The sequence below is a fragment of the Ochotona princeps genome, chromosome 6 (assembly GCF_030435755.1).
Source record: "Ochotona princeps isolate mOchPri1 chromosome 6, mOchPri1.hap1, whole genome shotgun sequence".
NCBI lineage: Eukaryota > Metazoa > Chordata > Mammalia > Lagomorpha > Ochotonidae > Ochotona > Ochotona princeps.
In genome coordinates, this window is record NC_080837.1 from 88,436,044 (window position 1) to 88,452,985 (window position 16,942).

Genomic DNA, 16,942 nt, shown 5'->3' on the forward strand with positions numbered 1-16,942 from the left:
TCCTTCTGACACTCCTTAGTCCTACAGTGACGGGCCCTCCTGGAGGCCAGCTAGCTTCTGCAGCGTCCACACTGTAACTGCACATGGGTGGGACATTAGTCCCTTCAGGAATGTTCTTCAAGTGCCTGCAGTTCAGGCTGAGCCCAGGAAAGCCACCTGGGCTGTCCATCTGGGTCTTTGTTGGGAGCTGCCCTTTGTCCCATGCCTGTGGGGACCTGTGCCATCTTGATGCTCCCCCCAGGAATGCGCCACATGCTGCTGTGTCTTACCTGACATCTGGGCGTGTAGCTCATCCTAAAGCAGATGGGAGGCTGTGCTTGCAAAGTCCAGTGGGGGGACAGAGCACTTGACAGAGAGCGGCAAAGAGGGGCCCAGGTGGCTGTGGGTGGGGCCCCAATGGCCAAACAGCTTGAGACACCAGTAAGCTGCTATGTCAGTTTGAGTCTGATGGGAGGAACAGTGTCCTATCTCCCCAGCCCCCAGGCAGGACGCACCACCTCTGGTCAGTGGGGTCAGCCTGTAGCTGACCAGAGAAGGCCCACCCATGCTGGGAGGGTATCTCTTGGCACATGGACACTTGGTGTAGGCCAGTGCAGGTCTGCAGGGAGGGGTCTGCCCAGGGTCTGTGAGGGGAGGGTCCAGGGACAATGTTCCCCAGGCCACCAACAGCCTGTGTCAGGACACGACTCCGAGCTGGGACATCCAGTGATGTCCTACATGTCCTCTTCCAGGTGAATGATGGCCACTCTTCTCCTAATGCTCATGGCTCTGTGTGTCACCACAGCTGCTGACTCTGGGGACGTCTTAGGTGAGTGTGTCTCCATGCAGGCCCCATTTCCCAGGTGGTGCTGACAACCCGACCAGGGTCTGGCTGCTTTCTGGTTCTGCAGGGTCCACACGCAGGGCTGAGAGAGAACAGGGGCCCAGCTGCTCTCATGAGCACCGGGCAGAGTGGATGGTGAAGCCGTGGCTGTACTCACAGTGTGGAGTTGGTGTACAGGCCCAGTGCACAGCTCCAAGGAATCCAAGGCTTCATCACCTGAACTGGATTTTCCTGGCTTCATTGTCATGTGGGAAGGCCAGGCCTGGTCACCAGTGGCTGTAGACCTGGGCTGCGCCTCCGGTGTGCACATTGCTGTTCTGGAGTCCCTGCACTCTTGGCTGTCCTTAGGGTAGTTTCCGCCCTGGGGTGGCTCAGGGCTGGTGGCTGCTATTGCTGCCAGTGCCAGAGACCAGAATGGGGTGGACTGTGCAGACGTCTAAGACCGGGCTGGAGCCAAAGGTCCCTGGTACCTGCAGGTAGAGGAGACGCCTGTCCTCCCACAGGAATCTGGGTCAGCTGTGGAGAGGGAAGTGCTTGTGGTCATCCCACCCTGCTGACTGCTGACTGCCCTTCAGGGCCAGGCCAGAGCTTCAGCAGATTCCCCGCAGAGGGACATGGCATGAAGAGTTTTGTCTTAGCTTTAAAAATTGTGTGGCTTCTTATACACACTGATTATTGTTTTGCTCCAGAGTCTTTGATCCAGTCTGCACCTCCAGGAAGATGGGTTCCTTTGGTCCAGGGTTTGGTATCCCAAGGAACCTTCCTGGCCCACAGGCTCCACCCCAGGCTGGGGGGTCTTTGGTTCTGCCCCAGGGTCCGCTAGGCACTCATAGATGCTCTCCTACTCCACAGACCCCGGCAGTGCACTGAGTGTAAGCATCCCCCAGCCATCTCCGCTGAAAGCCCTCCTGGGGACCTCGCTGACTATCCCCTGCTACTTCCTTGATCCCGTGCATCCTGTGACCACTGCCCCCTCCACGGCCCCCCTCGCTCCGAGAATCAAGTGGAGCCGAGTGTCCCGGGACAAGGAGGTGGTGCTGCTGGTGGCTACTGAGGGGCGCGTGCGAGTCAACAGCGCCTACCAGGACAGAGTCTCGCTGCCCAACTACCCGGCCATCCCCAGCGATGCTACCCTGGAGGTGCAGAGCCTGCGTTCCAATGACTCTGGCATCTACCGCTGTGAAGTCATGCATGGCCTGGAGGACAGTGAGGCCACCCTGGAGGTCGTGGTCAAAGGTGAGAGACCCACAGGGCCCCACCACAGGCCATAGGGATCATGGGGACGCCTCTCTCAGGGCTGCCTCTTGCCTGCAGGGATGCAGGGTGCCCATCCCTCAGGTTGTGCCTCAACTGCAGGGGCCAGGGTTCCATCGCAGCCCTGTTCCTGCATGGCAGCCCACATGCACTTGCCTCGAGGGTGGACATCAGCTGCCTCCTCTCTAAGTGGAGTTTTTGTCCCAAGCATCAGTTGGTTCTGTGGTCACGTCCATTTTGCAGATCAGCAAACTGAGGCTAAGGAACTTTCCCTGTTCTTCAGGTACTTCCCCATTGTGCCCCATGCCTATCCCAGAAACCATGGAAGGAACTGACATCTCCAGGGGCCTGCTATCACTCTGATCTTGGACTGGCCTCCAGCTTGATCAGCAATAGGTTCCCAGGGACCCAGAAGCAGTTTGTCTCCCATGTCTTACACGGCTCTCACCAGAGAGTCTGGCACAGGGGCCTGCAGTGCCAAGTGTCTCTTTACCCAAAGACACCTGAGGTCCTGGAATGGCAAACACAAAATCCGAGTTTAATTCAAAGTTTTTTTTCCCTTTTTATGATATAGGCACCATCTACGTATTCATTTGTTTGAAAGATGGAGAGAAAACCTCCATCCACTGGTTCACTCTCCAAATGTCCACAACAGGCCAAGCCAGCATCAAGGTGCCAGGCATTCCCTCCGGGTCTCCTGTGTGGGGGCTTGAGTTGTCACCTGCTGGCCTCTGCAGCACATTAGCAGGAAGCTGGACCACAGGTGCAGCCAGAACCCGGCTCTGACACCACGCTGTGTGGCACAGGCTTCCCAAATGGCGTCAAAGCCAGAGACCATTCTGACTCTAGAGTGACCCCAATATTCAGAGAGGATGCAGTGGGGGGCCTGGCTACTGGGGAAATAGCCCAGTCTAGTCAAGACCGGGTCACCTGGGGCTGTGACCTTGGTGCAGGGGCCTCAGCCACACACCTGTCCATGTTGCCAGGTATCGTATTCCACTACCGCGCCATCTCTACACGCTACACGCTCGACTTCGACAGGGCGCAGCGGGCCTGTCTGCAGAACAGTGCCATCATCGCCACCCCTGAGCAGTTGCAAGCTGCCTACGAGGACGGCTTCCACCAGTGCGACGCCGGCTGGCTGGCCGACCAGACTGTCAGGTGGGTGCCTTGGTGCCGTGCTGGGGGCACCACGGAGGGCAGGGCGACTGGACCCTGCCTTGACCAGTGCAGACCTGCCTGGCCAAGAGAGCAATCCTCTCCATGGTGGGAGCAGCAGCTGCCAGCAGCTGAACCCCTTTTTCCCTCTGCCAGGTCCTCACTCGCTGCTTGGTCTTAACCTGGGTGTAGTCTGTGCATTTGTAATCCACCTTCCCTCCTTTTCAGTGACCAGTAAGGGTAAGACTAAGACTCCAATCAGTCTTCTGGACATCCCAGGGGACACCAGGGGGCAGGGCTGCTAGAGCCCAGGGCCTAGATGGATCTTGGCACAGTGCCTTGGGAGTGGGCCAGCTTGTGGCGGGGGACCCTGCCTCAGTGCCACAGGAAGAACCCAGAAAGTGACTTTGCGGTCTTGGAGGGAACAAGGAGTCTCTAGTATGCGAAACCACTAAGCCTTTGAAGAAAGACAGACAATGGAACAGTATGGCCAGGAACCCACACTGTGGCCTCAGAAAGAGCTGGACTCAAATCTCAGCTCTGGCTCTTGGAAGCTGCAGGGCCTGGAACATCTCTGGACCCCATTTCTTCCAGTTTGAGTGGAGTCACTGCAGCCATCTCTTCATCAGGCAGATGAAGGACTACAGTGAGGCCCAGCAGACAATAAGCTAACACATAGCGCAAGTCCAGCCCTACCTCCACTCTGCTAATAAGGCTCCTTTGCTAGGAAAGCTTGGTTGTGGTGCAAATAATCCTGAAATTTATACTTAGCTCTTTTTTAATTGGAAAGTCAGATATACAGAGAGGAGGAGAGACAGAAAGGAAGGTCTTCCATTTATTTTTTTGCTCTTCAAGCAGCTACAATGACTGGAGCTGCTCTAATCTGAAGACAGGAGCCCAGAACCTACAAGTATAGGGTCCCAAGGATTTGGGCCCTCCTTGATTGCTTTCCCAGTCCACAAGCAGGGAGCTGGGTGGGAAGTGGAGTCACCAGGATTAGAACCAGTGTCCATATGGAATCCTGGGATGTGCAAGGCGAGGACTTTAGCTGCTGGGCTACTGTACCAGGCCCTTAGTTTTTCATGATATGCATTTCAACCAACTTTTTGAACACATTCAGTTGCATAGCTTTCAAAACTTTTCTACTAGAATGAACTTCTCTTTTAATTACTTCCTCTATGCACTCGTTGTGGAATGTGGCTGCTCCAAGGGACAGTAGTCCTCATTACAACAAAACCTCAATTGGCTATTGTCAGCCACTTGTAGAAAAAGCTTGGAGGGCCTTGAACAGCCTGGTTAGCACCAAAGCATGCTGAGTCCTGGGGTTGCCTCTACTCCAGGCTGAGTCCTGGGGCTGCCTCTACTCCAGGCTGAGTCCTGGGGCTGCCTCTACTCCATGCTGAGTCCTGGGGCTGCCTCTACTCCATGCTCAGTTCTGGAACTGTCTCTACTCCATGCTGAGTCCTGGAACTGTCTCTACTCCATGCTGAGTCCTGGAACTGTCTCTACTCCATGCTGAGTCCTGGAACTGTCTCTACTCCATGCTGAGTCCTGAACTGTCTCTACTCCATGCTGAGTCCTGGGGCTGCCTCTACTCCATGCTGAGTCCTGGGGCTGCCTCTACTCCATGCTCAGTTCTGGAACTGTCTCTACTCCATGCTGAGTCCTGGAACTGTCTCTACTCCATGCTGAGTCCTGGAACTGTCTCTACTCCATGCTGAGTCCTGGGGCTGTCTCTACTCCATGCTGAGTCCTGGGGCTGCCTCTACTCCATGCTGAGTCCTGGGGCTGCCTCTACTCCATGCTCAGTTCTGGAACTGTCTCTACTCCATGCTGAGTCCTGAACTGTCTCTACTCCAAGTTCAGGCCCAGGGCTCTTTTTATTCTGTGGTGACTCCTACTGTCACGCCAGTGGTCAGGTGTTCCCTGGGAGAACACTGACCAGGAATCCCCTTGGACTGAGTGTCACCCCACATTGGAATCCTGTCAGGTACCCCATCCACACCCCCCGAGAAGGTTGCTATGGAGACAAGGATGAGTTTCCTGGCGTGAGGACCTACGGCATCCGGGACACAAATGAGACCTACGATGTGTACTGCTTTGCAGAGGAGATGGAGGGTGAGGCTTCCCCCCGGGAGACTGTGCTCCCCTCCCACACCCACTGTGTGTCTCATTGATGCCAGGGTTACCTGGGCCTACTGGCAGGACAAGCTCAGGCCCCACACACTGAACTGGCTCTGCCATGCAGTGTGAGAAAGGGCCTCTTGTTGGGACCCCTCACTGTCTACCTGAGAGGCCTTGGTGAATCAGAGGCCATCTATAGTTGGTGTCACACAGAAGCAAGTCTCTGCCTTGGAGTCTCTACTCCATGCCAGGGTCCTGGCTACTCTGGCCAGCTAACCTTTGACCTGAGGGCCACTGCGTTTTCAAAGCCTTACTCCCTTCAGAGGCCACTCCTGGGTGACCCAGGAGTTGAGGCCACAAGAGGCTTGTCCAGAGCGGGAATACAAGCACCACAGCCTCTTTGGCCTTTTCCCTCAGAGCCCACACCATCTGTCAGGGAAGGGGACGGCCAGTCAGAGGCCAGGAGGACAGGACAACCATATCCATCTTCACAAACCGTCCTCAGTCTGACTGCTGCACTTGGCTCTGGGGAAATAAATCTCTCTTGGCAGTTTGCAGCCTCTACTTGGCCTGTGGCCTCAGGCTGCCTGAGGTCTTATGCTGAGTTTCTGCCCACAGAGCCTCAGGCCTATTTTCCTGGCTTCATTTGGTTCCAGCTTTCACCTCCCCTGGTCTGCTTTATGGCTTGAAGTTGCCCTCATCCTACCCCAGCAGTGATGGAGAATGGAACCTGAAGGGCAGGACCAGGGACAGGACATGGGTGTCCAGGGCCAGAGTAGTCAGTGGGAGGTGGGACGGAGACACCTTCACCTGCTGTTGTGTCCTTCACAGGGGAGGTCTTCTATGCCACATCTCCAGAGAAGTTCACCTTCCAGGAGGCGGCCAGCGAGTGTCGGCGGCTAGGTGCCCGTCTGGCCACCACAGGCCAGCTCTACCTGGCCTGGCAGGCCGGCATGGACATGTGCAGTGCTGGCTGGCTGGCCGACCGCAGTGTGCGCTATCCCATCTCTAAGGCCCGGCCCAACTGTGGGGGCAACCTCCTGGGCGTCAGGACTGTGTACCTGCACGCCAACCAGACCGGGTACCCCGACCCCTCATCCCACTATGACGCCATCTGCTACACAGGTAGGCTGGGCTTGGAGCTGGGGGAGAGAGTCTGTACCTTCAGACATGGGTACGGACTCAGAATTGGCGCAGGCAGCACCAGCGGCAGCGGCCATAACCTCTGGATTTTTGCCTGACGAGGCTCCAGGCCCAGTTCCTCCAGTCTGCTGGGCACCTCATGATCTGTCAAACTGTAATGGCCCAGACAATGGCACAAAAGAGGAGGGGAACATTGAGCAGGGACTTTGCTTTGAAAATTGGGCTGATTAAAAAAAAATAAGTGCTTTGTCTTACATGTGACACAGAGTAGCTATGATCATAACCCTTGCTTGTCATGGCTTGGAGGCAGGCAACTCCTTAGCATCCTGTCATCTGTTCCCCTTATTAACTCATTTGTATTATTGTGTTGGACGGTTGCGACCCCTGGTGGCCAACTTTGACTCTGCAGACAGGTGGGTTTAGACCAGATGCTCCTCAGGCAGTCAGGTGGTCCCACCTTGAAGCCACAGGACTGAGTGGGGATGCAGCCAGCTGTAGTCCGGGATGCTATGTCTGCACTGGGCAGGCAAAAATGTTCCTCGGCCTCAGCACAAGTAGCACCACTCACGGGGATGCACACACACAGAGCATGTGGGCTGTCTGCCAAGGTCACTTTGACCTGGAACACCTGCAACTTTAGGCATTCCATGGGCACTCGGGCAGGGCAGGACCTGGAGAGCTGAGGACCTGCCATGGGCTCGTCCCCAGCTTCAGCCCAGACCGTGTGGTTGCAGCTAGTTCATCCCTTCCCAGGTGAAGATTTTGTGGACATCCCAGAAAACTTCTTTGGAGTGGGCGGTGAGGAAGACATTACAGTCCAGACTGTGACCTGGCCTGACATGGAACTGCTTCTGCCCCAAAACATCACTGAGGGGGAAGCCCGTGGCAGCGCGATCCTCACAGCCAAGCCTGAGCTGGACACCTCCCCAAAGGCCCCAGAGCCCGAGGAGCCCCTCATACTTGTCCCCCACACCGGGACCTCTGCCTTCCCGAATGCTGAGACCAGGACTGAGGGGGCTGCCGTGGCCTTCACCAGCAAGGACCTGGTGGTGCAAGTGACTGCTGCCCCCGGTGTAACTGTGGTCCCTGGGCTGCCACGCTCGCCAGGGGGTAAGTCTCTCCACTGGGGCCAGCCTTGGGGGCTGGGAGGCTCCATCTTCACCTGCTTTCCAGCTGTGAAGTGGGAAGGAGGCACCTTACAGCCACACAGTACTGTGAGCTCACTGTGGAAGTGGTGGGAAGGTCAGGCAGATGTGCATGAATGGGAACTTCTCCCGGCTCCTCCAGGCACCACTGCAGGGCCAAGTCGGAGAAGGCCATTGCCCTGGGTGACTTGAAGCCACTTTTAGTTTTGGCTGCAAAGGTTAACACCCTGTGGCTCGCAGGCAGCAAACCAAGCCTCACTGCTATAAGTTGGCCTGAGAGCTAAGTGTGGGTTCAGGTCCCCAACAGCTGGGGTAGAGGTTCACAGAATGCTATGATACTAATGTCACACAGAATTTCACAAACAGGGTTTTTGGAACAAGGCTGTCCCCTGTGTGTAGCCTTTGGAGACTCCCCTGTGTGAGTGCTGTCTTGGGCTAGCCCATGGAGTACCCCCTGTATGAATGCTGTCTCAGGCTAGCCCTTGGAGCCTGAGTATCCCCTGTCCAGCCCTATCTAGTCCCAAGCCCTGTCCTAGGTCCGTAGTGTCCCCAGCACCTGGTGCATGTCTTGGGGCCTGGATGTGCGTGGCACAGAGCTAACCTCTGCCCACACATGGATGGGTCTATGGATAGGATGGGCCTACAGCATGGTCTCTGAGGTTGTGTCAATGTCCACGTCATGAGAGAGGCGGAGATACTGCCACTACGTGGGAGTTCTGTCTAGTTGGCCCGACAGATCTGAGGTTCTGGGAGGAAGTGACACCTGGACTCACCTCCCTCTCCTCTTGTCTTCTCCCTCCCAGGGGTTGTGTTCCACTATCGTCCGGGGTCCTCCCGCTACTCACTGACCTTCAAGGAGGCTCAGCAGGCCTGTGTGCGCACGGGGGCAGTCATGGCCTCGCCAGAGCAGCTGCAGGCTGCCTATGAGGCTGGCTATGAGCAATGTGATGCCGGCTGGCTGCAGGATCAGACTGTGAGGTGACCAAGGAGCCTGAAACCACCCTGCAGAAATCTGGCTTGAGGGATCCCCTCCCTGGTCCCCTCTGGCCCAGTAGGCACCAGTGTCTTGTAGACTGGCCAAGAGCAACTCGGTGGTGACCCCTTAATCTCCCCCATTCCAGAACCCAGGCAATTTCTGGAAGGACAGCAAGGGACTCAGGGTGACACAAAATTTAGCTACTACCCCAAGAGAGCAGAGAGAAAGCCCCTTCCTCAGAGCCCCCATCCTCATTCCCCCAGCTCCTCTCCAGCCATGCCCGGCACCCTCCCTGCAGCTGCTCTCTTCTGGGGCTGAGGTTCCCCCAGGGGTCCCGCTCCTGCTTCTGTGTGATTCGAACAAGCTTCCTTTCCCTTTGCAGATACCCCATTGTGAGCCCACGGACCCCATGTGTGGGTGACAAGGACAGCACCCCGGGGGTCAGAACCTATGGCGTGCGCCCATCTTCAGAGACCTACGATGTCTACTGCTATGTGGACAAGCTCCAGGGTACAGGCCAATCTTGGGCATGGGCAGGAGATGCTGTGGGGTTGGGGCCACTCTCATCTTTTGTTCCCCTAGTCAAGTGGAGTTGACCTCTCCCCACCTGCTGTTTGGGTAGACAGGAGCCCCTCTTTGAGCTGTCTCCTGGTCCCAGCCCTCCAACCCCCAAACCAGGATGCCCACTGAAGGCAAAGACTTGTCACTCCTGCCCTCTCTCTAGCCCTTCTGTCGAAGCACAGAGTACATGTGACCTCAGACCTTTGTTCTGTTTGGTGAAAATGATCAGATCAGTGTTCTGCTGGGCGCAGTTTTAGAGATGCAGGGTTTCTGGGATTGTCTTGGAAGGGCACCCCCTCACCCTGGGGCCTTGACCAGTCAGTCCCCAGCTGCCTGCAGGCCTTAGCTTCCCCTCCATGAATGGGGCTCACATTCATCTCTGAAACATGCACCTGACCTGTCAGGGGAGTTGTTCAGTGAGATACACCTGGCACACAGGTCTTCAGTGGATGTGAACTTTTTCCCCAAAAATGGGTAGAATGGGTTCAGAGGTAGGGGTGTGCCCACAGCCTCCACAGCACTTGTGGTAAGTGCAGGGGGACTGGAAGGTGCTTGGGGAGTCCTCCTAGCCTAGCTGGAGAGTCGAAAAAGAGGGGAGGAGGGAGCTACTCACAGATTCCATTTCCCAGGATCCCTTTGGGGTGAGTCTGCATTGGCCTGGCACACAGCCCAGATGAGGTCTGGTGGGTCGTCGGGGCTGTGCCTGGTCATGATCTGGAGGGTCCCACCAACTCCTTCCTCTGTCCCTAGGGGAGGTATTCTTTGCCACACGTCTCGAACAGTTCACCTTCCAGGAGGCACTGGAGTTCTGTGAGTCCCACAACGCCACACTAGCCTCCACGGGCCAGCTATACGCCGCCTGGAGTCGTGGTCTGGACAGGTGCTACGCAGGCTGGCTGGCTGATGGCAGCCTGCGCTACCCTATTGTCACCCCACGGCCTGCGTGTGGCGGGGATAAGCCAGGTGTGAGAACCGTCTACCTCTACCCCAACCAGACAGGTCTTCCGGACCCGTTGTCCAGGCATCATGCCTTCTGCTTCCGAGGTGAGTCCTTCCCCTGTCCTACAGTGTACCCTTCTACCCTGGGTGGCTCCCCTGTCACTGTCCATGACAGCACAAGGAAGAGAAAGGTCAGGGTGGCTCTGAAGCTGCCATGGTGTTGAGAGTGACTGCCAAGCAAGGTGGGCGTTTAAACTCCCCAGAGATAAGGAGAGACATGGGAACTGGAGTACTAAAATTAGATAGATAGGCACCTGCCAGTTGAAATCAAACTGAGGTCTGTTACTTGGAAGCCATTGACCCTGGCAAGTCATGTGGCACTGCTTCAGCTTGCTCACCTGTGACATGGGACAGACAGTTCTGAGGTGGAGTGTCTTTGTAGACAGTAGGCTCTTAGAGCCACACCTGGCCTTGGTGACAGTCTGCAGGAGAGCCTAGACCACCCTGGCTGGAGAGATGGAGAGCGCCTTGATAAGCTTGGACATTGGGCAGCTGGACCCTGCACAGGCCTAGTGATCTGGTCTTCCCTTCCCTGGAGAAGGGGCCCTCATGACTCCACCCCTTTTAGGTACTTCAGAGGCACCCACTGCAGGAGAAGAGGAGGGCGGCACACCCACATCTTCATATGACCTGGAGGAGCAGATTGTTACACAAGTGGGGCCTGGTGTGGCTGCCGTGCCTTTTGGAGAGGAGACAACCACAGTCCTGGACTTAACCCTGGAGCCAGGAAACCAGACAGGATGGGAAACAGCCTCCCACCTAGTTGGCACATCCCTGTGGTCAGGTTGGTGTGGCCTGGATTTGGCGTACCCTGAGCAATGTTCCCACTCTTTCCTCACAGCCCTCCCGTTACTGTAGTGGGTGGTTCTCACTCAGGACCCTCCTCTGACTGAGTGTGGTGGGCAGCTATCCCTCAGGACCCTCCCCTGACTGAGTGTGGTGGGCGGCTCTCACTCAGGACCCTCCCCTGACTGAGTGTGGTGGGCGGCTCTCACTCAGGACCCTCCCCTGACTGAGTGTGGTGGGTGGCTCTCACTCAGGACCCTCCCCTGACTGAGTGTGGTGGGCAGCTATCCCTCAGGACCCTCCCCTGACTGATTGGTGGGTGGCTCCCCCTCATAGCCCTCCCCTGATAGACATGGTGGGGGGCTCTCTGGGATTTGTTACTGAGGCAGTCTCTGATGACAACCAGGTCTGGCCTCTGCTCCCATCTCATTTCTCCTGCAGGTATAGCTGTTAGCAGGGAGCTGCCAGTGGGAAGCAGTCCCACAGCCCTGCACGGGTGTTCTGCAGACTACAGTTTCTAACCATCTAGCTGACTGAGCCATGTGTGGGACCTCTTGTGCAATTATATTGTTTACTCTGTATCTTTTTTTCTTCTTCAGTTGATTTGATTTTTAAAAACAGAGTAGGTTGGGGTGGCATTTCACACAGTGGTCGAGGAACACTTGGAATGCCTGCATCCAACATTGGAGTGCCAGGGTTTGAGTCCTACCTCTGTTTCCCAATTCCAACTTCCTGCTAAGATGCACCCTTGGAGGCAGCAGACAATGCCTCAAGTATTTGGTTTCCTACAGCCCACTAGGAGACCCAAACTGAGATCCAGAATTCGGACTTCTGTCCTGGCTCAGCCCGTCACTGCAGGTGTTTGGTGGGGGTGAATCAGTGAGTAGGAGTACTCACTGTCTCTCTGCTTCTCACACAAATAAATGTTGTTTTTAAGGCTTTGGGGAAAACGGAATTAAAAGTTAAGTTCATTCTGATGCAAAAAAGTTTGGAATCCATGCATAGTTCTCTCATAATATGCATTTTTCATGAACTTCCTGAAGAAAGTGTGTGTCACCGCCAGAGTAAATGTGCATTTCTGGGCTCTACTGCTGCTGTCCTTCCCCCCACCAGCCTCTCGGGAACTCTTGCAGTGGAGGGGACAGTGAATACGCTCCTCCGTGCTCAGCTGGAAGATAAACCTCCAGACACTTGCAGGGTTCAGTCCTCAGCTTGGGTGCTGTGGCCAAGATTGCTTCAAGTGGTGGGCTTTTCTTTCCTTGTTCCTCCTGTTTGCTAAATCCTCTGCACACAGCAGCCCTGTTGCTGCTCACCTCCCAGGGATGGCTGAGATCCAGGGTCCCTGCACGCTGGCCAGTACCAGCACTGCTGGTACTGAAAACCCAGGGTGCTGGGCCTGGGCACCATTATTTGGAAATCTGACCACATTGAAGGACTTGAAAGGAAGCCCTGGGTGTCTTGGGTAGCAGCCAGGCCCCCACATCCAGCCTTACATAGTATAGCCTGCAGCCCTGAGGGTAGTGGAGGCAGCTGCTGGTTCCCTCCCCATCCCTTCCTTCCCAAGTAGAACGTGTCTGAACATACAGCCAAGCTCCTGAGAAAACAGGTCCTGTGGAAAGAATGCAGCTCAGCTGCTATAGTTGAGCTTAAAAGGGGCAGAGTTCACAAACACACACCTGGTCCTTTCTTCTTCCAGGGATCCCTCCTACCTGGTCTCCCACTGGCACAGCGACAGAGGAGAACACAGAAGGCCTTTCTACAGCTGAAGTGCCTTCTGCTTCGGAGGAGCTGTTCACGCCTTCATCACTGGTGCCCCTGGGGACTGAACTTCCAGGCTCTGGGGAGGCACCTGGGGCACCTGACATTAGCGGAGACTTCACAGGCAGTGGAGAAGCTTCAGGACATTTTGACACCCCTGGGCAGTCCCTGGGGGGCAGTGCAAGTGGATTGCCCTCAGGAGAGGTGGACTCCAGTGGTCTCACTTCCTCAGTGGGCTCAGGCCTGCCTGTGGGGAGTGGACTGGCCTCAGGTGATGAAGACAGAATTGAATTGTCCAGTACTCCTAAAGTTGGTGGGATGACCTCTGGAGGTGAGGACCTTGAGGGCTCTGCTTCGGGAGCAGGAGACCTCAGCCAATTTCCTTCTGGAGAAGTTCCAGAGACTTCTACCTCAGGAGCAGGTGGGCTAAGTGAACTGCCTTCTGGAGAAGTTCCAGAGACTTATGTCTCAGGAGTAGGGGACCTAGGTGAACTGCCTTCGGGAGAAGTTTCAGAGATTTCTGCCTCAGGAGCTGGGGGCCTTGGTGAACTTTCTTCTGGAGAAGTTCCAGAGACTGCTGCCTCAGGAGAAGGGAGCCTCATTGTCCATGGACAGCCATCAGGATTCCCTGACACTAGTGGGGAAATGTCTGGAGAAGTTCCAGAGATTTCTGCCTCAGGAGCTGAGGGTCTAGGTAAATTTTCTTCTGGAGAAGTTCCAGAGACTTCTGCCTCGGGAGTAGGGGCCCTTGGTGAACTTCCTTCTGGAGGGGAAGCTGTAGAGACTTCTGCCTCTGGAATAGGGAGCCTAGGTGAACTTTCTTCTGGAGAAGCTCTAGAAACTTCTGCCTCAGGAGCTGGGGGCCTTGGTGAACTTCCTTCTGGAGGGGAAGCTGTAGAGACTTCTGCCTCAGGAGTAGGGGACCTTGGTGAACTTCCTTCTGGAGAAGTTCCAGAGACTTCTACTTCAGGAGCTGAGGGCCTTGGTGAACTCCCTTCTGGAGGGGAAGCTGTAGAGACTTCTGCCTCAGGAGTAGGGGACCTTGGTGAACTTCCTTCTGGAGAAGTTCCAGAGACTTCTACTTCAGGAGCTGATGGCCTTGGTGAACTTCCTTCTGGAGGGGAAGCTGTAGAGACTTCTGCCTCAGGAGTAGGGGACCTTGGTGAACTTCCTTCTGGAGAAGTTCCAGAGACTTCTACTTCAGGAGCTGAGGGCCTTGGTGAACTTCCTTCTGGAGGGGAAGCTGTAGAGACTTCTGCCTCTGGAATAGGGAGCCTAGGTGAACTTTCTTCTGGAGAAGCTCTAGAAACTTCTGCCTCAGGAGCTGGGGGCCTTGGTGAACTTCCTTCTGGAGAAGTTCCAGAAACTTCTGCCTCAGGAGCTGGGGGCCTCGGTGAACTTCCTTCTGGAGGGGAAGCTGTAGAGACTTCTGCCTCAGGAGTAGGGGACCTTGGTGAACTTCCTTCTGGAGAAGTTCCAGAAACTTCTGCCTCAGGAGCTGAGGGCCTCGGTGAACTTCCTTCTGGAGGGGAAGTTCCAGAGACTTCTGCCTCTGGAGGGAGCCTAGGTGAACTTTCTTCTGGAGAAGCTCTAGAAACTTCTGCCTCAGGAGCTGGGGGCCTTGGTGAACTTCCTTCTGGAGAGGAAGCTGTAGTGACTTCTGCCTCAGGAGTAGGAAGCCTAGTTGAGCTTCCTTCTGGAGAAGTTCTAGAAACCTTAGTTTCTGGAGCTGAGGATCTTAGTGAATTGTCTTCTGGAAAAGAAGACTTGGTGGCATCTGCCTCTGGAGCCTTGGACTTTGACAGAACTCTGGGAAGCGGGCAAGTTCCAGAAACAAGTGGCCTTCCCTCGGGAAACAGTGAAGAGTACTCTGAAGTGGACCTTGGAAGCGGCCCCTCCTCTGGTCTGCCTGACTTTAGTGGACTTCCATCTGGGTTCCCAACTGTCTCCCTGGTAGATACTACATTGGTGGAAGTGATCACAACCACCAGTGCGAGTGAACTGGAAGGGAGGGGAATCATTGACATCAGTGGGGCAGGAGAAATATCTGAAAGGCCCTTCAGTGGGCTGGACATTAGTGGGGGAGTTAGTGGACTCCCTTCAGGAGCTGAATTCAGTGGTCAAACATCAGGGTCTCCTGACACCAGTGGGGAAACGTCTGGACTCATTGTCCATGGACAGCCATCAGGATTCCCTGACACTAGCGGGGAAGTGTCTGGAGTGACTGAGCTCAGTGGTCAAGCATCAGGGTCTCCTGATACCAGCGGAGATACATATGGAGTGACTGAGGTCAGTGGTCGAGCATCAGGGTCTCCTGACACCAATGGGGAAATATCTGGACTCATTGTCAGTGGACAGCCATCGGGGTTCTCTGGTACCAGTGAGGGTATGTCTGGAGTGACTGAGCTCAGTGGACTGTCCTCTGGAACACCAGTCGTCAGTGGAGAAGTGTCTGGAGTTCTTTTTGGGAGTGGTCAGCCATTTGTCATAAACAATCTGAGTGGAGATCTAAGTGGGCAGTCATCTGGTTTGCCAGAGTTCAGTGGAATGACTCCCAGAATCCCCAGCCTGGTTTCTGGAGCCATGAGTGGCAGTGGAGAATCTTCCAGCATTACCTTTGTGGACACAAGTTTGGTTGAAGTGACCACTACTACATTTAAGGAAGAAGAAGGGTTAGGATCCGTGGAACTCAGTGGTCTTCCTTCTGGGGAGACAGATGTGTTGGGCTCATCCAAGGTCATTGATGTCAGTGGACAATCTTCTGGGACAATTGATTCCAGTGGATTTACACCATTGGCTCCAGGATTCAGTGGTTTCACAAGTGGAGCAGCTGAGATCAGTGGCGAATCCTCTGCAACTGAGGTTGGGAGCAGCTGGCCCTCAGGAGCTTTTGATAGCAGTGGACTTTCATCTAGTTTCCCCACTGTTTCTTTCATAGATAGAACTTTGGTGGAATCTGAAACCCAGACTCCAACAGCCCAAGAAGCAGGAGAAGGTCCATCAGGCATTTTGGAACTCAATGGTGCCCATTCTGGAGTACCAGACATGTATGTAGACCATTCTGGATCTCTGGACCTAAGTGGGCTGCAGTCTGGGCTGGTAGAACCCAGCGGGGAGCCTCTAAGCTCTCCGTATTCCAGTGGAGACTTTCCTAGCACCACTGACCTGAGTGGAGAATTTTCTGCAGTCACAAGCACCAGTGGGGAGGTCTCAGGACTTCCACAAGTTACTTTGATCATGTCTAAATTCATGGAGGGTGTTACTGAACCAACTGCTTCTCAAGAACTTGGCCAGAGACCCCCTGTGACACATGTGCCCCCACTTTTTGAGTCCAGTGGGGAAGCTCTTGCATCTGGGGATATGAGTGGAATCGCACCAACCTTCCCTGGGCCTGGGATAGGAGCATCCTCAGTCCCAGAATCCCACAGTGAGCTGTCTACTCACCCTGAGCTTGGGACAAGGGCACCTGATGCACCTGAAGCTGGTGTGGAGGGCGCCTATGGCCTGCCAGGGAGCAGTAACACCCTGGCCTTTCCGGAAGGCTCCACAAAGGGCTCAGCTTCCCCAGAGATGAGTGCAGAGTCGACACTCACTTACACTGCAGGCACAGAGACCTCAGGCTTGCCTCCGGCCACTCCTACCACCTCGAGAGACATCACTGAAGTCAGTGGAGACCTGTCTGGTCACACATCGGGATTGGTGGATGTCACCACCACTGTTCAGGAGGCTGAGTGGATTGAACAGACTCAGCACCCCGCAGAGGCACACCTGGACATCAAGTCCTCTAGCCCCTCGTACTTAGGAGAAGACACAGCCAAAACAGCCACCTCTCCAACAGATGCTCCCTTCCGAAGCTCTCCAGATGGGGCAGGTGAATCAAGGCCAGCTGCAGCAGGTATTGCTGGGCTTTGTTGCCTATAAGCATGTTTGGGTGTTCTGATTGCAGGCAGCTGGGGTATTACTAGTAGGAGCCAGTATAGCTTTAAGCTGTGCCTCAGGTAAGAGTGAGATGGTAACTTCTTTGAGATTATAATTACAGAGAAACTAAAACATTGAACAGAATGTATATGCAGAGAAAGCAAGTAAGCACTCAGCATCACTGTGGCACACAGTGCCAACTTACAAAGACGTGTGATGGCAGACATTACAGTAGCCTTGGATCCCATGAATGTTTCTGTGGGAATCCAGCCATCCCCCAGCGCAGGAGGGAGAAGG

General features: G+C 55.1%; 1 protein-coding gene across 2 annotated transcripts in view; it reads left to right on the forward strand.

Annotated features, from left to right (window-relative positions):
- Nucleotides 1-735: 735 nt before the first annotated feature.
- ACAN (aggrecan) overlaps nucleotides 736-16,942 on the forward strand; it is a 28,240-nt gene continuing 12,033 nt past the window's right edge. For both annotated transcript variants that reach the window (XM_058666622.1, XM_058666621.1), the window contains exons 1-11: nucleotides 736-808; nucleotides 1,676-2,059; nucleotides 3,064-3,238; nucleotides 5,226-5,353; nucleotides 6,191-6,484; nucleotides 7,256-7,612; nucleotides 8,451-8,625; nucleotides 9,006-9,133; nucleotides 9,935-10,228; nucleotides 10,752-10,967; nucleotides 12,666-16,622. In XM_058666622.1, the coding sequence (XP_058522605.1) occupies nucleotides 736-808; nucleotides 1,676-2,059; nucleotides 3,064-3,238; nucleotides 5,226-5,353; nucleotides 6,191-6,484; nucleotides 7,256-7,612; nucleotides 8,451-8,625; nucleotides 9,006-9,133; nucleotides 9,935-10,228; nucleotides 10,752-10,967; nucleotides 12,666-16,622 (6,181 nt within the window). The remainder of the gene's footprint in view (nucleotides 809-1,675; nucleotides 2,060-3,063; nucleotides 3,239-5,225; nucleotides 5,354-6,190; nucleotides 6,485-7,255; nucleotides 7,613-8,450; nucleotides 8,626-9,005; nucleotides 9,134-9,934; nucleotides 10,229-10,751; nucleotides 10,968-12,665; nucleotides 16,623-16,942) is intronic.